This window comes from Thalassophryne amazonica, chromosome 17 (assembly GCF_902500255.1).
Source record: "Thalassophryne amazonica chromosome 17, fThaAma1.1, whole genome shotgun sequence".
Classification (NCBI taxonomy): Eukaryota; Metazoa; Chordata; class Actinopteri; order Batrachoidiformes; family Batrachoididae; genus Thalassophryne; species Thalassophryne amazonica.
In genome coordinates, this window is record NC_047119.1 from 36,431,523 (window position 1) to 36,457,723 (window position 26,201).

Genomic DNA, 26,201 nt, shown 5'->3' on the forward strand with positions numbered 1-26,201 from the left:
GGACTCATTCTTTTTTTTTTTTTTTTTTTTTTTTTTTTTTAGGGATTTCTCACAAATGTAGCAATCATCAAAGGTCAGCACAGTATTCAGAGGTTTGATTTGAAAAAATGATTCAACATAACAATGCTTTTAAAAACAAGTAAATGGCCCATAAGGGCAATGGACACAACTTATTTTCACTAAAAGTTAATTTCTCAATTGCATAAAGAGTCAAGACATTGCCGCACATTTGTGCAGCTTTTGTTGCCATCCAGTGGGCCTTTCAGGGCTTCTGGTACATTTCCTATTTGAAACACAACATTCAGTTAAAAAAAAAAAAAAAGCTATTTAACTCACTCGATGCCATTGGCTCTTAAACGTGTCTTTTCCGATAGTAACGCTCAGCGCCAAAGATGTTTTTTCTTTTCTGATGATAAAGGAAAGTCTGAAGTTTCTTTTGGTATGTTTGTTGTTGACATGGAACTCAATTTTCTATGGGTCTTGAAAAAAACACTCAAATGTTGAAAAAAATCCTGGCACTGGGATGTTCTGAACTTTGAAAATGGCTGGCACTCAATGAGTTAAAAATGTCAGAAATGCCAAATTTTTTGGCAGGCAGATCTTTAACCTCCCAGTATTACTGCATAAAAATTTTAATATTGAGAGTTTTATGGTTCTAAGTTTTAGGACATGCAAGGTTTGGTCATACAGACAGACGGGTGGAAGGGTGGACAGAAGGACAGTAATTTCTCTTGACATCTTACATCTTGAAACAGTGAACCCATCCTTTAAAGTTAGTGTGTAGGATTTAGTATCATCTAGTGATGACGTTGCAGATTGCATTATTCTGCTCATGAAAACAAATCGATTTGCTGTTAGAGGTAATTATACCCAAATAAGCAGATGGTTTTGACACCTATATTCTATTTCTGCGAATAAAATGTTTAGCTTCTAAATCTGACAGGAGTTTCGCATTCAGCCTCACTGTAATTAATCATAAAGTGTTAACTTCAGTAAAAAAATAGTGAATCTGTGTTGAATTATTGTTGTTCTCGTGTTTAAGTTCACGACATGATTGCAGTGATGTGGAGGGTTTTAAGGCACTGCATGAATGCGTCGCCAATAAAGGGTGAACACTTCCTCTGTACTTCCCACCAAAAAATAAATAAATAAAAACACTAAAAATGCATGCATTAGAGAAAAACCCTAACAGGCTGATTGTTCCATATGATGGATTAAGTCTGCCATTTTAACTGTGTACCAGAAAGAACTGAAACCAAAGGCACCCAGACAATCTAGCAAAGCTGCATGACCAAGAAAATGTTTGCCACTAGTGTATCATACTATAACTTGAGCAATATGTGCTTATTTTTCCTCTTTGCTGCCCAACTCTAATGTCTTTTGGCCAATTTCAACCAAAGTTGGTATGAGAATATGACGGTCAACTCCAGAACTGCCCTTCAAAGGGGTTTGTTTTGGAAAAGTCCAAGATCATTGGGGTCAAAGGTTAAAATTAAATTTTTGCTGTCCACCAAATTTTGCATACATATGTAGGTGTGTCCTGTAATAGTCCACACAAGATCAAATTGACCAAAGATCAAGCGCTGGGGTCAAAGTCATTGGGATACACCAAACTTGGCAAACATATGGAGGTGGGTTCCAAAATTGCCCAGCAAGGTCAAATTGGCCAGAGGTCAATATTTCCAAAAGGTCTGTTTGTTGTTCTACTGCTCCCAGGTCCTTTTACGTATTGCTATTAAAGTTGGTCCATCAATGAAGGATGACCTCAAAATTGCCCTTGAAGAATTCATTTTGGCAAAGGTCAAAGTCAAGGAATTTAATTTTAAACCTGGCCAACAGTACCAATAAAAAGTTTGGACCAAACCCCTTAATGCCCCCAAGTACTACCCCATTCTCCCACCAGAGGGCCCAGGGCTCTCCATGCAAAATTCTGCCTGAAGAGGGGATGGGCCGATGCACGAGCATGGCCAAAACCATGTCCATTGGAAAGCCGATTTCAATAAAATTTCTAATTTCATCGCAAATAAATATTGTATACCATTATACAAATACCTCACCTGATTGTGTCCAATTTTTTGTCATTTTCTTATTCATTAAATTATTCCATGTAATTTACTAGTAATTTAATTTCAGGTGGGAGTTTAACCAACTTTCTTCAAAAAAAGGGGGTGGGCTGATGCTTGACCTTGGGCCCTCTGACAGGCAAATGTGGTTTTACCCAGTGTACTGTAATTATGCAAATTACAACCAAAACGTCTGGTGTGATCCTCCTATAAGTTGCACGTGTGTCATCTGCGTCTGCCGAACTTTGTTGATGGTGTAATTGAACTTGGAGAGATGTTTGTTGGTGTGGAATTATTGATTGATTGTGCAGTCTATTGTGTGATAATCAGCAATTTGAGAAGCTCTTCCAGGTTTGTTTTTAATGTGAAACAGCGCTTACAGTTAGTGACAAAATGTGGCGTATAAATAAAGTGGTCTTACTTTGTCCCATCTCAGAAACAAAGAGATGTTACCCAACACGTGGGTGTTTTATATCGCTTCCTGAAGTTCTGCAGAGAAGACGGTGTGGGTTTGTGTCGGTGATAGAGTGCAAACATTTACAAAAGAAATGCCACTTCCACTGTCTTTTATACGTGACGCATGTGTTGTCCCCCTGAAATATGTGGTTGATTCTTGTCCTACCTGAATAGCAAATTCCATGATGCCCGGTTGCTGTTTTGTAGGTGACAGAGCACTTATGTGGTGGCCATTAGTCGTATAGCTTTTTGATGAAGGGTCAAACATTGTTGTCCTTTGGTTGCTGGACCCCTTGTGAGCAGGGAGATTAAGATCCGGACTGGAGTCCAACACGTAACTATTCACCACTGTGCTGCATGATGAGCCGTCCTTACTTATATGAAAAGATGTCCGTGTAATACTGCTGCTCCCATCATTCCTGTCATTGCTGCTCCCAACACCAAACCCATGTCCAGTCTTGTGTCCTAGGATGTGCTGATGCATAATCCTTCGGAAGGTCAGTCTGAACTCTCGAATGTGATAGGCGTAGATAAATGGGTTTACAACCGAGTTAGCATGCGAGAGTATGATTGCTATATTCATCACCCAGATATGTGAGCGACTGCAGTCTTGGCACAGGTAGTTGAAACAGTTTATGATGTGCACTGGAAGCCAACAGAAGGCAAACAAACCCACGATGATAGCCAGCGACTTGGCAGCGTGGACTTCTTTCTGCAGGGTCGAACGAGATGAGCTCAAGGACAGTGTGGCTACTGCGCGCGATGGTGTCTGCGCAACTTTGAGTCCTATCAGTTGGAGCTGGTGGCGCGCAGCCATGAAGATATTTATGTAAATGACCAGCATGGCCACCAAGGGCACCAGCACACAGCCAAAAAAGTTAAAATAGACCATGTAGTCCAGGGTAACCACACCTTCAAACAGGCACTGGGTCATGCCTTCAGGACACCTGCTGCTGTTGGAGGTGGTGTTTGCACCTGTTCAACAGAAACAAAAGAAATGTTAGGGCTATCAACTAACTGACATGTTTTTCAACCAATTATGGTTTGCAGTCAGCTACATATAGTGAAAGGATAAAAACGTGTACATATATCCCCCAAAATGCAGTTTATGTTGGATCTGGGAGCACGCAGACACCCATGTTCTACACGTCTAAAGTAAAAATCAACAGTAGCCAGAATAAATGTAGGGGTCCGGTTGGCCTTTGCCAGTTGCTGGGGTCCTCAGCCCTGAAGAACCCGTGTGCTGGATAGTGCCCAGAGAAACACGTTACACTTGCTTACTTACTGTATCCAAAATGTTACATGTGATACAATAAACGATATACCTCATCTACATAAGTAACTGTTGGAATGACAGTCATTCCAGCAGTACCCAGAGATCCTTTGAAGAGACCTAAAAACACATCCCGCATCCAAACACATACATCAACACAGAAAGCACTAGGGACATACTTGGACCTTTGTCCTCTGCAAAGGGGTTGGCATCCCCAAACACCTCTGTCCAGTGTCCTCATAACTCCAAAAGCTGTTCCCAGGCATCTCTCAATGCCAAAGACAAACCCAAAAACATGAACGTCACTGCTGCAACAATTTAATCTCTTTACAAGGTTGCCGCTTTCACTGTACACAGATACACTCCTGATGGCTGACTCCAGGAAAGACCGGATGTTAGTCATGATCCAGGACAAGTGCAAACCCAGACACTTTGATGCTCCAAGAACAACTTATCGCTTTATAAATATAATATGTTTGACATTTTCTCATATATTTTGTAAAAGTTAGCAAGAAATAAACACTTGAAATCTAAAAAAGCTGTTTTTGTAACCAAATAATACCTCTGAAGTGATTTCCAAGACATCTTACGGCCCCTTTTGGGCTACAGTATCAACACTGCAGAGGAACACGGCGGCCTCCAAGAGTGGGTCTGCTCTCATTTAAATATGAACGGAAGCTGATGACAACACATTAACTCATTGTTCCATTTCTGACCATAAGTGGCCCTAAATCCTACACACTGCAGCTTTAATTTCAAACAGGATTGTTGGTGTTGGAGCTCTCTGTAATATAACTGCGGTGTCTTTGTTTAAATCTAATAACACTCAAAAGTCTGCCAGATTGTACTTATCTAGTTTTTGATCAAAGGCCTTCTGTTCACATTACTTTCACAGTATTATTGTTATGTAGAACTCCATTTAATTTGTAGTTTTGATGATTTTATGATTACTTGGAAATGCTTTAAAAAAAACTGCCATAAATACAGAAAAAATATAGTGTGCCAAATGTTTGACAGGTCATGTCTTCATGAATGCGTCAGTCCTTTGTAAATTAAAAACGGCTACATTGTTCTTGTTCGTACTGTGGAAGAGATGCCACATTCATGCTTTCCCCTTGTATTTGGTGAGAACATACTGGATGCAGTCAAGCATACTGTATATTTTACTATTTTCAATGGACCAGTCTAAAATAAATCTCCCACCTGTGTTCCAGCCAACCATTGGTGTCAGACCGATGCCTACTGAAAGCACCCAACACAAAGCAATGATGCCCTTTGCCCTCCGCCCTGTCACCAGACTGTTGTACCTAAGAAAGGAGGAGAACAAACCAAAACATTATCTTTAACTTCACTGTAACATTTTCACTGTAAGGCAACGCCAATATTTGCTCATTTACACAAAGGAAATGTATTTATGCATTCTGGACACAATGGATTATTGATTTATGAAAAAAGCAGGATATGCAATTGTCCGGTTCCCCATTATATATATATATATATATATATATATATATATATATATATATATATATATATATATATATATAGGCACAAAGTGATTTTGCTTGGGGAGGGGCACATTAAATCATTTCTTGGATCAGTTGCTTCACATTGTTATTTAAGCATTTTAAAACGACTCATTTTCTGACGCACCTGTTTAATATAGTGTTTCAAGCAGTGATTCCTGTTGCAAAAGAAGTGTTTTATTTTGGGTTTTAACCCTCAAGCAACTGAGTGGGGTCATTTATGACCCCGGGAATATATTTTTGTGCACCGTTTTTCTCATTTTAAATCTGAAAAAAATTCCTACCATGAATTTGTTAATCTATTTGTCCTGCATTTCTTCATAGGATTTTGCAAGAATCGTCCAGTCCATGTGGCAAGTATAATCCAAACTTGTGCAGGGTCACTTATTACTGTGGGAAGATCTATGACATTTTTTACATTATAGCTTCAGATGGTGTTGTAATTTGCCAACTCTAATCATTATATTTTACTGTTTTGCAGGGAAGCATGGCCAACAGACCCAGAATAGCAAGATTTACAGCTGCACAAGCATTGAGACTGGTTCTTGATGCCCAGAGTGAGGATGATGCACAAATATATTAGAGACTGAAATAAATATGAAGAACCCTTAAACAAGCATTTATATAGAAGTATTCCAATATAAAGTCAATGGGGTCATAAATAACTCCACTCGGTCATATTAGTCGCTAAAATAGCTTGGTCGCTTGAGGGTTAAGCATTCTGAAACAGTGTATCACTGAAGCAACTGGACCCTTTGCGTTTCAAATTTTAAGCAACTGGTTCATTTTGCTTTAAAAGTTCAAAAGTCTTGTTTTTGACATCTTTATATGTGGAAAGTTCTGGGTTAAATTTTGGTTGCATGTTAGCATTAGGCCCTGCAACAGACTAGCATCCTGTCCCCCACTTGTTGGATAGGTTCGAGATCCACCGCGATCCTTACCCTACGGTCATATTAGCTACAAATGACAGTGACAAGCAGTTGGCTTTGATGCTTGATGGGCATTCATGGGTGATTCTTAGACTACGGGCACTTATTATGTCCTTTGATCATATTGTATGAAAAACAGAAAAAAGGGGAAATTTCACACTTTTATAGTTATCTTTACAATGAAAGTGTGTTAAGAAATTTGTTCTAGTAGTCTATGATGACTTTTTCACCTTTTTTCAGCATCATTATATGCAAATATTGCCGTTTTGTGCTTGTCCCACACCCAGACTTTTGATCTTCAATGATAAAAATGAATGGTAAAGAAACGTTTTTTCTAATGTTTTAAAATATCTCTGAATAAAATATCAGTAAAATAATCAAAACATAATTGGGGTATTCAATGTCATACAACTGTTGTGATTTTTTTTTTAAACAAAATGTAGTTGTCCCACACTATTGCCGTAATTTCCACCACAACACTGTAATGTCCCTCTAAATATTGTAAGGCAATGGTGTGGTGGAAATTACATTTACAAGGCCAATAGTGCCCGTAGTTAAAGAATCACCCTCATAGGGCATGAACGCTAGCATGTTCGTAAGCTGTCTTGTAAGTTACTTCAGAGGTTTTATCTGGTTACAAAAACAGTGTTTTTAGATATAGAAGTGTTTATTTCTCACTAACTTTTATAAAATATATGAGAAACACATGAGATTTATACAGAAATAAGCCATTTAGGAGTGTTTTCCACCATCTTGGATTATTCTGTTCGTGCGAACCACCATCTGACAGTGACATCACACTGACTCACGTCGTGTCGCTTGGCATTTGTATAAAATAGACTTTTGGTCTGTTTTGGCCCCGCGGCAGAACTACCGTTTTTTTTCTTACTGCTACAAAACGCCCACTCTAATTGAAAATGAATGGCAGGTCATCACTTTGTTTCTGTCATTTGCTGCCGCTTGTAGCCAATGTGGCCGTAGGGTTAACTGAAATAAGCGAGTATAAAAAAAATGAATGGATGGATGAATGCTTGCATTATTTCATTGCTATATTGAGCATAATGTGATTGTTTTATTCCCATGAAGGCTGATTTATCGCATTTTATAGATTCATTTCCAAAGATAACTTTTCAAAAAAGTATAGATCACAAACTTAACAAATGTAGAAGGTGAAAAGTGGTAACAATCCTATTGCTAACAAGATTTTACAATGACTGCAGTTGTGACAAAAAAGTGAATTTATCCTTCAACTTAAACATTTGAATAATATGTGAATTTCCTTATCACATGTTTTATCACTTTTCTGACTTTTATGTCCTGGGTGGCAGCAAGAGGAATGTGATACTTAGCTGTTTAACACTCTTTGGTTGTGGTATGAAAGTATGCACGCACACACACAAACCAAACCAGCCTGTTATGTAATCACTCATGCAAATGTGTCACCTGCTGAGGCTTACTGGAGGAAATATCCCCTTATGACATCAGCAAAGACTGCAGCTGTGACAAGAGCAGCTTTGGTGAAACACGTGCAGGAAGAAGTGAGAAGAAAGAACACAACAGATTGCTGTTAAGCTGCAAAATCAGAAGCTATTTTGGAAAAATTGTGTAAGAATCTCTTTGAACAGGCACTGGTGTTGACTTATTGAGATATAATGATCAAAGCCTTTAGCAGGTTTAATTCTTCCAACAGCAGATGAACAATAACTAACCCAATAAAGCCCGCGGAGACGTCTGTCACTGTCCTCCCCACAAGACATTAAATTAGCTTGAAGTGAATAACGGCCCAAGATAATTCAATGTGTTCTGCACCCTGAACACCTCTCAGCTCTAATGTCTTAGGTGCCACATGTCAACTGATCAGCGTGCTGCAAATCCAGTGGCAGTTATAGACCATTTCACCCCAACAGGTCAGTTATTCTCATTGCATTTGCTGCATGACAGACTTTAAGCGGCAACAAAGTTTCAAGTCGTCTCACATTTTATATATGTAATTAGTTTCACTCTACTGTCTTGGGAAGCCATTCCCAGGCTGAAGAATACCTCCACCTAATTTGAAACCGGCACGTTTAACAGAGACAAGTAGCCCGTGTGTCAGTGAAGAGGTGATAGTAGGGTATTTTCTTCACTGATGGATGGATTTCCTTGAAACTTGGTGGGAATATTACTTGTAAAGATATATAGAGATGATTTGATTTTGGAGTAGTTTTTTTTTTCAAAGATCAAGGAAACCATGGCCCAAAAAACACCTTTTCTTGTTTTTGTATATCTCAACAACCAAGAAGCCTAGACAAATGATGTAAAGCATATATTGATCAGTAAAATATTTGTGATTGACCACTTATAATGAAGTCACACACAAGTCATATGATGGGGTCATACACAGTAAAAAAAAAAAAAAAAAAAAAAAAAAACACCACTGCAGGCATTTACATGTACATTTTTAATGCAACATGTAGAGCTGTGATGCCTTTCATCTATTTACATTAAAATTACATTGTGTTTTTAACCCAATAACCTTTGCGTTGTGTTATTTGCTGTATGTTTTTCATGTGGTGTATTCCTGCTGAACTTAAATTGTCCTTTTGGGACAAAGAATAGTATGAACTTGAACAAACCTTAAATAAGCCACAAATTAAGTACCATATGCAGTGGCCAATCATGAGGTAAACCTGAGGTCACATTTAAAGAGATGCATCATCTTACTCAGCTAATCTGAATCAAGTTTAAAAATCTATAACATTTTGAGTTCTGGTATGAAAAGAAGAAGTGACTCCTTTCTGGACACCGAGGATGGTAATTCTCTCTGGATTCTGGAGTGTGAAGTGGACAAAAGTCTATGACTTACCCTAACCCTAACACAATTTAGGTACTCGCTTACAGCTGGGTGGGCTGGGACAATGCAGATGAAATGCCTTTTCCAAAGACACAGGTAGCGTGATCTGGAACTGAACCCAAGTTTCCAAACTGGCATCTCTACTTATCCTACTGAGCTACCTATTGCTCTGGTAGGAAGATGATGAAACACCACTGGTCCAACCTATGGAGGGCTACTGTTCCAAATTTAAGCCAGATCCAATGAAGTGAGGCTCTACGGCTATTATTATCTACTAAAATAAGCAACAGGATGGTCTTCATTAGCAGTGTCCAACTGCAGCCTATACTCAAAGTTCTTGAAATGGAGCAATATCTCCACCTGGTGGACATTTACACATAATGCAAGTACAACAGAGTTTTGTCAAGAGCTCAGTAAAGTATACCATGAAAGGAATTCCTGCTCATCATGCCACCTATCCCAGGTTTGGGACACTGGCCTCCACTTGTGTCTCTGGAAAATCTCAAAGTAAACCTCTTAAAAGTCCTTGTTTGTTCTGTGGTACTCTCCTTTTGATTGTGGATTTGGTTTTGATTATTCATGTATGTCTTCTTTGAGGTCCATTTTCACTGTATTGTCATCTGTGGTTGTCTTTTATTTTCCGTGTGAATTTTGTTATAATCTCTGGTTTGGGTTGTTTGTTGTCAGTTATTGATCTACTCACCGTTTGCTGTTCTGTGTTCATGATCTTCAATTCTTGTCTGTTTAGTTATTCCTCTCCGAGTGTTTGTTATTTCACGTGCACCTGTTAGTTCCTCCTTCCGTTTTCCCCTGCACACCTGTTTGTCATTAGTCTTTTTAAGCTACTTCCGTTTGTCTTTCCTTTGCCAGTCAATTACGTTTACCTTTGTTTCCTGTTATGCATTCCATCTGTCATCACCTGATTATTCTGTTTTGTAAGTATCACTCCCTGCTGTAGTTTTTGACAGGTGTTTTTAACCTCATCATTTGTCTTTTCACCCAGTCATTTGTGGCATGTTCGGTATACTGTCACATGGGATTGTCACCTCTGTCATTCACTGTCAAATTGGAATATTAAACACCCTGGTTTTTGCCCTTATCTCTGTGTCCTGGCTGTCCTGCATCCTGGGGTCCTATCTTATCTCAGTGTAGTGGTAAACCGCAACACAGGCATGTTTAGACCATATTTCCAAGATGGCTTAATTTCTGTTCATGCTCTTTGTGTGTCTTATACCAGGTGGTTCACTAGATATGAACTGTAAACTTTAAGACCAGAGTTCAACTCTAGTTATTCCCACGTGTGGCTGTCTGTCCTTTATTTTGCATTGCCCCAGGCCATCCAACTGTAATACAACCCCAATTCCAATGAAGTTGGCATGTTGTGTAAAATGTAAATAAAAACAGAATACAATGATTTGCAAATCCTCTTCAACCTATATTCAATTGAATACACCACAAAGACAATATATTTAATGTTCAAACTGATAAACATTATTGTTTTTGTGCAAATATTTGCTCACTTTGAAATGGATGCCTGCAACATGTTTCAAAATTTGGGACAGTGGTATGTTTACCACTGTGTTACATCACCTTTCCTTCTAACAAGACTTAATAAGCGTTTGGGAACTGAGGACACTAATTGTTGAAGCTTTGTAGGTGGAATTCTTTCCCATTCTTGCTTGATGTACGACTTCAGTTGTTCAACAGTCTGGGGTCTCCGTTGTCGTATTTTGCACTTCATAATGCGCCACACATTTTCAGTGGGCGACAGGTCTGGACTGCATGCAGGCCAGTCTAGTACCTGCACTCTTAATACGAAGCCACGCTGTTGTAACGCGTGCAGAATGTGGCTTACATTGTCTTGCTGAAATAAGCAGGGACATCCCTGAAAAAGACGTTGCTTGGATGGCAGCCTGTGTTGCTCCAAAACAATGTACCTTTCAGCATTGATGGTGCCATCACAGATGTGTAAGTAGTCCATGCCATAGGCACTAATACACCCCCATACCATCACAGATGCTGGCTTTTGAACTTTGCACTGGTAACAATCTGGATGGTCTTTTTCCTCTTTTGTCCAGAGGACACAACGTCCATGATTTCCAAAAACAATTTGAAATGTGGACTCATCAGACCACAGCACACTTTTCCACTTTGGGTCTGTCCATTTCAAATGAGCTTGGGCCCAGAGAAGGCGGCGGTGTTTCTGGATGTTGTTGATGTATGGCTTTCACTTTGCATGGTAGAGTTTTAACTTGTAGATGTAGTGACGAACTGTGTTAACTGACAATGGTTTTCTGAAGTGTTCCTGAGCCCACACGGTAAGATCCTTTACACAATGATGTCAGTTTTTAATGCAGTGCCGCCTGAGGGATCGAAGGTCACGGGTATTCAGTGTTGGTTTTCGGCCTTGCCACTTACACGTAGAAAGTTCTCCAGATTCTCTGAATTTTCTGATTATATTGTAGACTGTAGATAATAGAATCCCTAAATTCCTTGCAAATGAACATTGAGAAACATTGTTCTTAAACTGTTGGACTATTTTTTTCATGCAGTTGTTCACAAAGTGGTGATCCTCGCCCCATCTTTGCTTGTGAACGGCTGAGACTTTTGGGGATGCTCCTTTTATACCCAATCATGAGTGTCCTCAGTTCCCAAACACCTATTAAGTGAGACTCCGGACTGTTGAACAACTGAAGTCATACATCAAGCAAGAATCGGCACGAGTTCCACCTACAAAGCTTCAACAATTAGTGTCCTCAGTTCCCAAACGCTTATTGAGTCTTGTTAGAAGGAAAAGTGATGTAACACAGTGGTAAACATACCACTGTCCCAGCTTTTTTGAAACGTGTTGCAGGCATCCATTTCTAAATTAGCAAATATTTGCACAAAAACAATAAAGTTTATCAGTTTGAACATTAAATATCTTGTTTTTGTGGTGAATTCAATTGAATATAGGTTGAAGAGGATTTGTAAATCATTGTATTCTGTTTTTAATTTACATTTTACACAACGTCCCAACTTCATTGGAATTGGGGTTGTAGAGCACCAGTCTTGCGACAGACTAGCAACCCAACCATGTGTAGACTCTCAGCTTTGTCTAACTACAGAAACTGGTTTCATGTGAGAACTAACACATAACTGCTGGTGGCCTTACCACATGACCTCTCCAACATTTTACCCGAGACTAGACACTGGCCTATAAACCAGAAACTGTTAAGCAGTTCAACACCACCTCAGCTACATCCGCGCCCCTGGTACCGTCCGATACCACCCACCCCAAGGACCTAAGCAACCAACCACCACTAACCTGCACTGAGCTGAGTGTTTGTGATCTGAAATTCAACTTATCAGCATAATTGATATGGCTTGTAAGCTTCTCACCTGAGTGGATTCTTGATTGCAATGTAGCGGTCCACAGCGATAGCGAGCAGGCTGAAGATGGAACTCTGCGTCAGCACCAGAACGAAACAAGCAATGAACAAGCAGCCGTAGAAGTTGGAACAGAAGCCGGTACTGATGTTGATTTGCAAGAACACAAAAGGCAGATGTGATGACAGATTTAAAAATAAATATCCATTTTGACATTAAAAAAGAGCCACATCCTTCACCACAATGTGAAAAGTCAGTCATTCCTGTGACCACTGTTGGATTTCAGCCTTTAGCTAAAACTACTGACATTCATGCATGTCACTCAACATGATGAGGGGGGGGGAAAAAAAAAAACTAAACGTTTTTCCACTGTCTGAATACCTCCGCTATTTTGCTGTCTGAATACCTCCGCTACCACACATTTGCTCAGTAATTCTACGGGAACAGAATTACAATAAAGTAAAAATCAAATTTTTAACAGTAAGGTAAAATATGGACAGGATTTGCTGTCATTATAATTCTGTAACTGTAGAATTGCCCTTCTTTCTCTGAGTAGATATGGAGTTGCATGACAAAGAGCATCCACTGCAATACTTGTGAGAAATCAATATGCAGAGCCTAAAAATGATCATTCATACCGAAGCGGAGATACAAGATCCACTGTGGCAATTACGGACGAGCACCCACAACGAAAAAGTCCAACCACTGCGGGCTGTACATCCTTCTTGTGTACTAAAATATTATATCATTGTTGGTTCAAATAATCACATTAAATTTCACCACCGATGAAAAAAGCATTGATTGTACTACTTTCACATGTATGGCATTTGTGAGGACTGTTTGTGCTGCCTAGCAACAGCGAGGAGAATTCCGAAAACCCCCCCCCAAAAAAAAAACAAATTGCTATTACACCCTCCATTAAACATATTCTTATGATGCCCTTCGTATGACATCATGCAAAACATTAAGTGTAATAATTTGTGCGTATTCCTACAAATTTCCACACGCATGCACAATGTGCATTTTGTATTTAGCATTCAGAAATGTGCATTAGGGCTAGAATAACAATAACATTAAGATGCATTACTGCACTTTTTTCTGTCAGAAAATCCCAAATTCATCCACCCGGCTGATGAACACATGGGATATATAGAAATGTTTGCGCATTATTTCTTGTACATTTTCTTACAAATATTTTGCGGGGATAACTTACTTCATAACAGAGATGTTTTTTGTATACCACAGTGCACTATATAAATCATCAGGGACATGAAGTATTGCATTCAGTCTTAGTGTACACAATGTGGGTGTACTAATAACAGCTGTTGGGCGATTCAATGTTGTTGGATGAGGTAGTGGCGGCCAAATTAATCATGTGAGGTTTGGAGGTATTCCACACATTTCTAAAAGTATTTTGGAGTCAGTGAATGCAAAATGTGACAAAGGTGCCTTCTGACAATAGAACTTTCAGCAGTCATAATAATGAGTACTGCATCAGATGAATTGACCACAGTGTTTATTTTACACAATGCATAAAGTAATATGGAGAAAGTATTGACCATTGACAGACAACCCCCCCCCCCAGGCTCGGCAAAATGCTCAAATTTGGGCAGATGGGCTGGAAAATCCGGGCATGGGCCATGTAGACAGAATAGAATGACCTAAAATGTTGTCAGACTTATTTTCAAAGTCAAAGTCAGCTTTATTGTCAATTCTTCACAGGTACTACACATACAAGGAACTGAAATTTCGTTTCTCACCTTCCCTCGGTGATGACAGGACAAGACATTTCGACAATAAGGACAGAAAAGTGAACAAGTATTTACAGTTTCGCAATTAATGTAAACAATCAAACCGCTATTTGGTCACCAATATAAATATGGGTATATAAATATATGGTAATTTAAAAAGTCATGGGGGTTTCTGTAATTCAGCCAAATTTGGTGTCGCCCCCCCCCCCCCAAACAGACCCCACCTCCTACGCCAGTGCACTGCAGTCTCACACTCCAGACCAAAAACACCAAGGAATGAGGTACCTTGTGAAAAAAATGTCAGAATTTCATGAATCTGTCTGATTTTTAACCATTTCCGAGGTGTATTACTGCAGTAGTCCAAAGTTATTTTTTTGTTTTTTTGTGCTACTGCAGCGTGGCATCGTCAATCATAAACTTAACATTACAAATGCTGTTCATTCCCTCATACAGAGTTATGTTACATCAAGATGCTCACATCAGATGACTGCCATCAAATGAAAGAAGAAGAAGAAACGATACCTAATGGTGATCGCGAAGGGGATGGCCAGGAGCCCAACAGCAATATCTGCAACTGCCAGGGACACCACGAAGAAGTTTGTGATACTCTGCAGGTTGGAGTTGAGGTAGACCGCCCAGCAGACCAGAACATTCCCAGCAACAGCCAGACAAGCGATCATCAGCTCCAGACCCATGTAGACCAGCTGGCTATCCTTCAACATGTTTTCAGACAAAATACCTCAGCGCAGTACAGCATGGCACAATTTCGGGGAAGTGCGATTGCATCACTTGACGGTGGAGGCAGGAAGTTCCCACCACAGTCACCACTGGTGGAGCTTGATGTCACCGTCAGGCCCACCCAATTGGTCTATTACTCTTCCTCTCCAAATGTTCTTTCTTGAACGTTTTTGTCTGAGTTGGAAGGTGAGTCTGTTGTGGAGGGGCTCAGAGTTCTGCCCACCGGCTCACACGGTGTCCTGAAGGGAGACGGACACGTAGAGAACGCAATGTCATTGGTGTGGCCTGAACAAACAGACTGCACATTACCACACACACACACACACACACACACACACACCGAGAGATGTCAGAAGGACATCTATCTCTGGAAGTCAGGGGCACCATTTGTTTTCCATGCACAGCCAAGCAGACAGTTCAACAATACACCTTTTGTTTCAGGAAAACTTTCCCAAAAGCCTTCCACACACTAATCATTGTTGGCACTGACGTGCTTCCCTTCCAAATCACTGCTAATTACGCAGAATAAGAAACCTACAAATTTAAATGTGTTACTACTGGAGGTCTTTATCAAAGCCACACTTGCTGTGTTCTAAAACCTTTCTTCATGTGTTTTTTGGCAAAATTCCTCTGCACTGTGAGCGGATTAGGGTTTATTATTACATACAACCTCAGATAACCTTTGTCAACAACGCTGGCCAAGTTATTCCGTTTACTGTTAGGGGGTCTAGGTTTGCCAATCATGTCTGAAAATAATCATGTATATGGTCACAAGGGGGGATATAGAATTACACTCTGTACTTCTGTGTGTGTGTGTTTGTGTGTATGTATGCATATATATACGAGGTCTATTAGACAATAAACCGACCCTTTTATTTATTTTTTTAACTATATGGATTTGAATGACGTGCGATTACACCAATCATGCTTGAACCCTCGTGCGCATGCGTGAGTTTTTTCACGCGTGTCTGTGACGTCATTTCCCTGTGGGCAGGCCTTGAGTGAGATGTGGTCCCGCCCTCTCGGCTGAATTCCTTTGTTTCACACGCTGCTCCAGACGGCGCGCGTTGCTTTATCAAAATTTTTTCTGGATCTGTGAGGAATATCCGAGTGGACACTATTCGAGAAATTAAGATGGTTTTCGGTGAAAAGTTTAACGGCTGATGAGAGATTATGGGGTGTTTCTGTCGCTGTAAGGACTTCCCACAGAGCGGGATGTCCTGCAGCGCTTCCAGGCGCCGTCGTCGGCCTGTTTCGACCTGAAAACATCCTAATTTAAGGCTTAATTCACCCAGGACGTCGTGAGAGAACAGAGAAGATTCAGAAGAGGCCGGCATGAGGACTTTATGCGGACATTCCACTTTTGATGGCTTTCAACAAGTGAGTAACTGAGAAACTGTTTAACAGCTTGGGCATGTTCCAACTTGCCCGTTAAGGTTTCCAACGGAGGTGTTTTTCCTGTCGCGACCCCCCGCGGTCGGGTCCGGCCTGACATGCGACTCTGCCCGCATGTTCTTTCATTACAAAATGTCCGTTAACAATGGAATGTCCGAATAAACTCCTCATGCCGACTTCTTCTGAAAGTTCTCTGTTCTCTGATGACTTACTGGGTCAACAGAGCCTGAAATGTGGAAGTTTTCAACTTGAAACGGCGAGACGCTGCCGCCTCGAAGTGCAGATTGCCGTCAGGCGCCGTGGGCCGTCCTTACGGTGACACTACCAGACCAAAATCTCTCATCAGCCGTTAAAATTTTTACTGAAAACCAGCTGAATTTATCAAATGGTGTCCACTCAGTTGTGCCTTACACTTTTGATCAAACAAAGCAGCAGTCTCTGAGCCATTCCTAAACAATGAAAAAAAAAAATTGACGAGAGGGTGGGCCACTCCTCACTCAGACTGCCCACAGGCGAATGACGTAACCGACAGGCGTGAAAAAACTCTCGCATGCCCACGAGGGTTCAAGCATGTCTGAATCACATGTGATTCAAATCCATATGGTTTTTGAAAAAAATAATAAGGTCGGATACTTTTCTAATAGACCTCGTATATATATATATATATATATATATATATATATATATATATATATATATGCATACATACATACACACACACACACACACACACCAACCACAATTTCCTATGCATGTGATAAGTTGAGTATTATTTGTTTGAATCTTACCAAATTTGAATTGGATATCCTAAATGAGTTTGTTCTGGGGCTGCATCTGATGTTTTACAGATGCTGTATTGGACCATCGCGGTGAAGAAGGAGCCGAGCTAGAAGATGAGCCTCACCATTTGCGCTGAGGTCCTCACCTAAGACCATGAGCTTTAAGTAATGACTGAAAGTACAAGGTCGCAGATACAAGCAGCTAAAATGAGCTTCTTCCGTCGGGTATCTGGGCTTACACTCCGGCACAGGGTGAGAAGCTTTACTATGCGGGAAGGACTCGCATCAACAGGAGCCAGCTGAGATGGTTTGGACACAAGGTGAGGATGTCCCCTGGTTGTCTCCGTAGGGACGTCTTCCACGCACATCGAAATGGGAGGAAGAACCAGGACACACTGTAGGTATTATATTTCCCAGCTGGTTTGGGAATGTCTTGGGATCCCCCAGGAAGAGTTAGAGCAGGGGTGGCTAAGTTCGGTCCTCGAGAGCCACCTTCCTGACACTCTTAGTTGTCTCCCTGCTCCAACACACCTGAATCCAATGAAAGACTCGTTAGCAGACTCTTAATGAGCCTTTCATTGGATTCAGGTGTGATGGAGCAGGGAGACAACTAAGAGTGTCAGGAAGGTGGCTCTCGAGGACCGAACTTGGCCACCCCTGAGTTAAAGGATAGGGAAGTGTGGGTTAAGCTGCTTGGTCTACTGCCACTGAAATAAAATGATGAATGAAGTTTGAACATGACCATAATCATGTCTTTAAGAGCCTCCACACATGATTACCCCTGCATATAATTGTAGTGTCGATACGTACACATGCACGAACACCCCCCCACTCCACACACACACACACACACACACACACACACACACACACACACACACACACACACACACACACACACACACACACACAGCTCTTCTACATGCACAAAACCCCCACATAAAACTCCTGCCATGTGGTTCCACGAGTTTTCCAACATGATCATCCTTGTTCAGAGAAAGGATGTTCCATGTGCCCACCTCACATTTGGAGCTGGGCACCGTTGTGCAGCGGATGATCCTTCAGCTCTGCTCCAGTCACCGTCCTCCAAAGACAAGCCCATTGATCTCTGAATTGCTTTCTGAGATTTATCGTCTACAGACAGAAAAATGGACATGTGCCTGTTGGTGGAGACAAGCAATAAGCTGATTTTCAGGCTGTTCTGCTTCTCATTCTGTCAGATGCGCTTTTTGTATTCACTTAGGGTCTTCTGAGGTCCCCTAAGAGGATCTGGAGGATGTGGCTAAGGTTCGTCATTAGCCTGTTGCTGCTCCTCCACAACGCGGCCCTGGCTAAGTGCTGGAAAATAGATGGCTGACGTCTGTGCAGACTAATGAGGCAATAATGTTTTAATGACCACACACTTTGATTAGTGTCAACTTTCAGGCTGCGCTTCAATCCTACAGAAGTCATATTTTATTCATGAATTGAAGCCTGTTGTATTCTTTAGAGCAAAAGTCAATTTATTATGACCTCATCTTAAAAGAAAATATCGATGAATTAAAGTTAATATCCTGCCCCACCCTTTAAACCATCGAATTAAAGAGAATTTTCCAAATGATGGAAAACATTTCCTTCAGTGTTCTGCTAAAATTGCATCGGTTCTTTGACCAAAATCTGTTCATCTATTTATTTATTTTTAAATCATTAAGTCTCTCAACCCCAAGCAGTTTCTAGCATCATTTTTGTTTTCCACCGTGGGTTCATTTTCTCTGCACCTGCAAGTCTGGCACCTCTGTGGAAACACCACAGTTATGGCTAGAAGTAGAGGGAACTAAAAACTCTATTCTGTTACGTCATAATTCATAACAGAAGAAAAAGGAGAATTTCTTTGCAAATTATTTTACAAAAACTGAAGAAAAAAAAGTAATCTATACGCATACATTTTACCAACTGCCCACAAGTGTTGCCAATATTGTGAATATGTATATTTTGTATAACGCCTGAATAGATCCTTGTCATTTGATTGGTGGTTTGTATGTCATGTAATATTGATCATTCATTCCATCTGCTATTGTGCTCCATTTAGTGGGCAGTTTTGGTTCCATATGATTTGTACCATTGCACGCTGAAACCACCACACGCACACACGAGCGGGAATGGCACTTAGCATCTTATTGACACGACTCATTCTTCTAACACAAAAGAAAAAACAAATCCAGTACGCCATAAGCCATCTGGAGGCATTTGCAAAATTTGCTGGGACGTACAGTTGTGTTCAAAAGTTTACATACCCTGGCAGAATTTTGGGCTTTTTGGCCATTTGAATGATAACACAAAAACCTTTTTTTCCACTCATGGTTAGTGGTTGGGTGAAGCCATCTGTTGTCAAACAACTGTGTTTCCTCTTTTTAAATTATAATGACAACAGAAACTACCAAAATGACCATGATAAAATGTTTACATACACCTGTTCTTAATGCTGTTTATTGCCCCCTTTAACATCAATGACAGTTTGGAGTATTTGTGGTAGTTGTGGACAAGGCTCTCTGATGGTAAAATTGCCACTGAATATGTCTTGGACTTTATTTACATTAATTACAAAGAAATACCAACAGTATGGCACTTTATGGTAAATCTGCATGGAGTACACAGTTCTCAAAAACTGAGAGACTGTGCAAGAAAGAGAAGAGTGAGGAAAGCCACCAAGACACCCAGACAACCTAGAAGAAGTTAGAGGCTGATGTGGCTGTGATTGGAGAAATTGTGCACAGAGCAAATTTTGCATCACCACTCTTAGTTTCATAGTGGAGTAGAGCAGAGAAGGACATTCTTTCACCAAAACAGATCAAATCCAGGCTTGCATCTCAGATGTACCTTCTGGCAATTTGTAGTTGAACTTTCAGGTCTTCTTTTTAAGAAAATCCTCCTCTATACCACTTTATCATGAAGCTGTATAACTGATGATACAAAATGCAGAGCTGCCCTTCCTGACAACGCCACATTACAATGCGGCAGGTGGGGTTTGAAACTGTCATGTTTAGCTAAACGCCGCCCCCACAAATGGGCGGGGTTTGCAGCATGCAATGGTACAAAACGTATGGAACCAAATTTGCACGGTAAATGCAACCAAATTGCACGCTTAATGCAACGCAACACAAATGGGATGAATAATCCATGTCACGTGACACACAAAGCACCTATCAAATGACAAGGATCCACTCAGCCGTTTATATATATATATATATATATATATATATATATATATATATATATATATATATATTTTTTTTTTTTTTTTTTTTGAGGATGCATCTAGATTTGACTGTGACTACGAACGTTACCCTCTATTTTCAAGACACCTAGAATAACGGCTTGCATATACAATGTATCTTACAACGCCTTTAAGTCACACTTTCCTAAGTGCGTGTTATAAAGATATTTTACAATGTGGACATAAGTTCATCTCAAATAAAAAGCACTTCATCTGGCCTGCAAGATGCTCTCAGTGAGCAATATATGAAGAAGGCTGAGCCATGATGACGCTTTAGTGCACTTAAGTGGAAATGGAAGCATGTGCTGTCACTGTGTGCCAACGTTAAAGAACAGCCAAAAAAAAAAAAAAAAGTGTCACTGTACATCCACATATTCCAAAATAAACCTGTAGAGCTGCCCAGCAGTCTGTCAGAACAAAGTCTGACCCCTTGGCCTGCTGGAATTTAAAAACCTGGATTTAAAGGAAAGCTGCTGCAACTGCTGGAACCTGAGTGTCCGTAACACTCAGACAGCGTGCAAAAGAAAAACAAACAACTCAAATCAGTGAAAGAATATTTATATCAACAGTGTCTTTAAAAAACGCTATACTGTGGTGCAAAGTGACATAAAACAGTATAGTTTTATGTGTGTGTGCACGCGAGCGCGTGTTTGTGTATACTAAAGGCTTTGGAGGAACTGATAAGCAAATGCACATCCTGCTGAAGGGTATCTGTTGCCACCCTGTCAATCAATAGGCCACCTCAGCTACAAGAACGTCAAAGAAAAACAAAAATAAGAACTGTTCTGTTGCTACTGGCAACTGCAATGATGACATCATGATACGGACTGAGGATATAGGCATGGAGCACAGACATAACAGAGACCAACTGAAAACATAAGCACCTGTATCCAAAAATCATTCAGTCACATCTGGGAGGTTTAAAAAACAAACAAAAAAAACAACAGGCTTCAGTTTTAATCCATCCAAGCACAGATACACTGTTAAAAAACAAAAACTGTAATTTTATGATGCACGATACAAAATTACATGAAAATTACTGCAGTGATCAATATTTTCTGTTATTACTCAGTATTTTTATGGTACTCCAGCTACTGTGTTGTTACTTTTTTCCATGACTACATTCTGTAACATTTTGCAGATTTTTTTAAGTTTCAGTATCTGTGAAAGCATGAACCTTAAAAATAAAATAAATAAATAAAGTTTTTTTTTTCATTTTTTTCTCCATGGGGAGCAAATAAAGAAACAGTAAAGCTGCAACATTTCTGTGTGACTGGTTAAAACTGTCAGTTATAAATATTCCATCTCAGACATGAAACTAGAACAGCACTCTGACAGTGTAAACATCACATTTGTGTCCATGTTTTAAATGAATAAACAACACTTCTTTATAAACCTTTTTTTAATTTTATTTATTGCTGAGGATTTGCAGAAGATTTCACTTGTTTGTCTGTCAGGGTTCATCAGTTTTTGAGAAATTGAACAAACTATAAAAAGTTCACATACGAGTTCAGTCAAGGTGGGCATCCTGTGTAAAACCTGTGCCAAAACCAACAAGTGGCCCCATGCTGTGGTGATCAAGAGCAAAAAACAAAGTATTAGAAATCAGTTATTTAAAATTAAATCTTTTTAAAAAGCTCATCAGGCTAAATATTTCCAGCAACACCCAAATATAAAATGTCCTTGATCAGGATGAAGGTTTCTGCAAATTTACAGAAAAACACCTGACACTGATGAAAATGTTCTAAAATGTTCTGTCTCACAAAATAAATAAATATGTAGATCCAGAACCCACACAAAAACTAAAGTAGTTCTTCCTCTTGGTAAGGCTGATGCTTTTGCAAAATTCATGGAAATGTTGAAAAAGCTGCATCTGACATAGCTTAAATAAATTCAGGATCTACATAAATCTAAATCCTTTACCTCCTTGTTTAAGTTCAAATAAATGTAATTCATTGTAAATGACTAAACTGTTGTTAATCTAATGGAAAATTCAAGTATGGTTCAGGTTTGGTAGATGTGTGCACTCCACAGGTGCCTCATCTAATTAAAACCGGATTTCTGAAAAAACACACCTGCTGTGTTAAGAAATGCGTTCAGGAAAAAAAAAGAAGAAGAATTAACAAGAAACAGTTTCATTTCTTACCTTCCTTGAAGTTAGAAATCAAAAAGGTTTGAATTTTCCACCCACTCGTTTTCAGCTGGTCGATGTCAAAGCGGCAAAAGACCGAAGCCGTTTTTTCCAAATCTGGTGACAGTCGATGGAAGGAGGGACTCGTGCGGTCCACGAGCGGTTTCGCTTTTACGCTGCGTCATGACGCACGGCGCGTTTTTGCTTTTTAAACCAGAGACGCGTAGAAAATGGAAATAAGCAGTATTTTTGGCGCAAACAGAATAAAATGCGCAAACTGTGTGGGGAAAAAAGTCCCCAAAAAATGGCTAAACATAAAAATGAAAGAATGGGACTTTTAAGCACAGAAAAAAAAACACATTTTTAAATCAGAAACCAACCACAAATAATGCAGCGTCATAAAGAATAAATTCTCGTAGTTTTTGTGTAAATACTTTTTAAATACATTTAGAAAATATTTCACAATAAATGTTATTCGTGTTCATGCTATTTATTTATTTTACACACACCCCAATAAATTCTTAATTCTTTTCTGTTTTGTTTGACATGCAGATGATGTCAGTAAAAAAAACAGCCCACAAAGTCTTAGTATTTAATCCCTTACAGTATACAATAAAATGTATTTAATATTTACACATTTATGAGTTTAATTTTCATTGTTTTTAATATTACCATTTTCTTTTCAGTATTTGTTCCTTTTTATACTCCCATAATTATATCTGCGTTAAGGTAATTTATGTACTTTATTTTGGCGCTCTTATTACGTCATAATAAACTTACCTTTGTAGGATTTTTTATTTAAAAATGTTACACCAAGCAGTAGCCAGTAGGTGTCAGTGTAAACGTTTTTTCGTTAATTTTCACTGATTTTTTTTAAAAATAAGGGCATAAATGTTCAGTGCACGGAATAAGCAGTCTTTCATCTTAAAAGATTTCTTTCTCGAGACCACGCCCATGTAGGACAGACTAAAAACAAATGATTGTAACTGTATTATTCAGTTTAAATTGGTCTTTTTTAAAATCATAAACTCAAATCATTTTGACATTGTATTGACTATTAAAGGGGCTTGTCATATGCATATTTTCGCAAAGTTAATATAGTCCACAACAAAAATATATTTATGTTTGTGGCCAAATATATCCTGGACACTGAGGTAATAAATCTTTAAAAAAATAATTCAGGCCTATGTGAAAAAAGCTGTTTCTGTCCCCATTTCTTTAAAGTACTATACAACTTTGGTTATTTTCTCATCGTTTCATCTTTTTTTTTTTTTTTTTTTTGGTTGCATTCTTCTCTACGGAGCTCTTCCTACAGCTCCGTAATACATATGTCACAAAACTTGTAAAAACTCAATGCCAGCGTTCCCCTCCTCCCACCGCTCTCCATGTGCATTTGTTTTCAACAGAGTCCACGAACACAATCTGTGTAACCATGTCAAGAAAGCAACATTCCACAGAATTACACACAGAACAGAGAGTTTATCTCCTGCTGGCCCCACCCGCTACCCTTTTTCTCTACATCAGGCTCATCAGGCAACAACCAACCAAGAGTCTAGATACGGACTTCCGTGACATGTCACAAAAGTCTAAATAGTGCAGTTTAAAGCCCAAATTCAATTTAAAGCTGGATTTTGAGCATGTATAAGTAAGTAAGTCATAATATTGTGAGACGTTGTGGATATTTAATTACAAAAGCAAACCATATATAACTGTAAAAGTATTTTGCACTGCTCCCTTTAAGTTGCAACCAGGCTGCAGGTTTGCTGTTAAAAAAAGAAGTAAAATGTCAAACTGTGTAGATACAGAAGATTTTATTTAACATTGTGTACAAACATAGGCTGCAAATGCCTTTCAAACATGTTGCCTTCAGAATACAGTATTACTTTTTACAGTTCTACAAGCAGAACATTGAATATTGAACAAGTCTGAGCTGAGGCAGATAAAAAGAGAAAGTGTTTGTAGTTTGTCACAAATCCTCAGCTTCACATTTTAATAAAAAACAAACAAACAAACAAAAACAACCCTACCACGTCTAATTTAGCTTCAGCGTGATGTCAGAGAAACGGACACTTGAAAATATTACATATAATATGGAAATGTAGCGATCTAGTAAATAGTAGGGTCATGGAATGTTTACAATAAATGGAGATTTCCATTAAGTTTCATATAGAGCAATATGTTCCATATCTTTAGACATTTCACAGCAAAATTAAACATTTATGTTGCATTTACTTTTTAATGGATGGAACTAAAGGCTGTGCAAACAGTTGATGATGGAGAACACAGACATGCAGACAATCAACAGACCCAAACAATGCAGATTTTAGCGCAATAAGACGGTTTAGTCCTCTACCGCACGCTGACAGTTTGGCTTTTCAAAAACACTACAGGTGTGTTGCAACCGCTGTTATAAAAACTGCCACAGTTGTAGTAATTATTATAACAGTAGACACAAATGCACAGCTCACTCAACCACAAACCTCATAAATGTTAGTAATGTAACTAATGTCTCATCTCTTACTCAGATCATCACTTTGCCAGTAATTTATACAAAAACAGGCAGAACTACACAGGGAACTTAATCACGCATATAATAATTATACAAATGTGCTTATGTTTCATGTGCAATTATTTCAATTACAATAGTTTTCTAATGCAAGTTGGCCCATTACTGCAATAATTATTACTACAGTATTTAAACATCTCTAGAAATTTAATGGTACACCCTAAGCACTGTTTACATAATGTTTACAATAGTGGTTAAATTTCCCAAGCAAAATGGCCCATCACTACAATAATTACTACAAAAGTAGTTATATTTTCCGGGAAAGTTAATGATTGTCGTAATAATTATAATGATTATTACAACAGTTGTGAAGTGTATCAGGAAAAGTAACAATGATTGTAATAATTATTAAAATTGGTTTTATTAGAATTTGGTATAATAATATAACAATTATTCCAGTACTGAGTAGGTTTCCAAACAAGTTGGCCCACTCCTGCAATAATTACTACAATAGTAGTGAAGTTTCTCTGGAAACTATTGGTAAACTTGACCACTGTTGTAATAATTCTTACCATTATTATAACAGTGGTTAGGTTTCCCAAGCAAGGTGGCCCATTACTACAAAATTCATTTATCATCATTAAGTTTCCAATACAATTTGGTATTATAACTGTAATATTTATTCCAATACTTGGTAGGGTTACAAACAAATTGGCCCACTCCTGCAATAATTACTACAATAGTAGTTGAGTTTCCCTGGCAACTTGATCACTGTTGTAATAATTATTACAATTATTACAATAGTAGTTACACAATAATAGTTATTGCAATAATTGTATTATTACAACTTCTATAATAGTAGTTAAGCTCTCCATGCAATTTGGACCAGTATTGTAATATTATTACAATTATTATGATAGTGGTTGAGTTTCTGTGGAAAGTTAATGGTAAATATAACCACTATTATAATAATTGTAACAATCATTACAATAGTGGTTCTATGCAAGTTGGCCCACTTTTGTAATAATTATAACAACAGTAGTTCTGTTTCTCTGGAACCTTAACAGTAAGCTGAACTAATTCAGCAATAACTGTTACAATTATTACAGTACTTTGCTGTGCAATTTGGCCCAGTGTTGTAATATTACAATTATTAAAATAGTGCTTAAACAGTAGTTAACTTTCCCAAAAAGCTTAAT

At 38.9% G+C, this 26,201-nt stretch overlaps 1 protein-coding gene across 1 annotated transcript; it reads right to left on the bottom strand.

The window, feature by feature from the left end:
• Positions 1 to 480: 480 nt before the first annotated feature.
• LOC117529653 (adenosine receptor A2b-like) lies at positions 481 to 22,610 on the bottom strand. Its single transcript, XM_034192505.1, has 5 exons — positions 22,512 to 22,610; positions 14,723 to 15,177; positions 12,462 to 12,593; positions 4,996 to 5,099; positions 481 to 3,494 (listed from the first exon to the last, which is right to left on the bottom strand). Exons 2-5 carry the CDS (start codon positions 14,920 to 14,922, stop codon positions 2,533 to 2,535), a joined length of 1,398 nt encoding a protein of 465 aa, XP_034048396.1. The 5' UTR covers positions 14,923 to 15,177; positions 22,512 to 22,610; the 3' UTR covers positions 481 to 2,532.
• Positions 22,611 to 26,201: the final 3,591 nt, after the last annotated feature.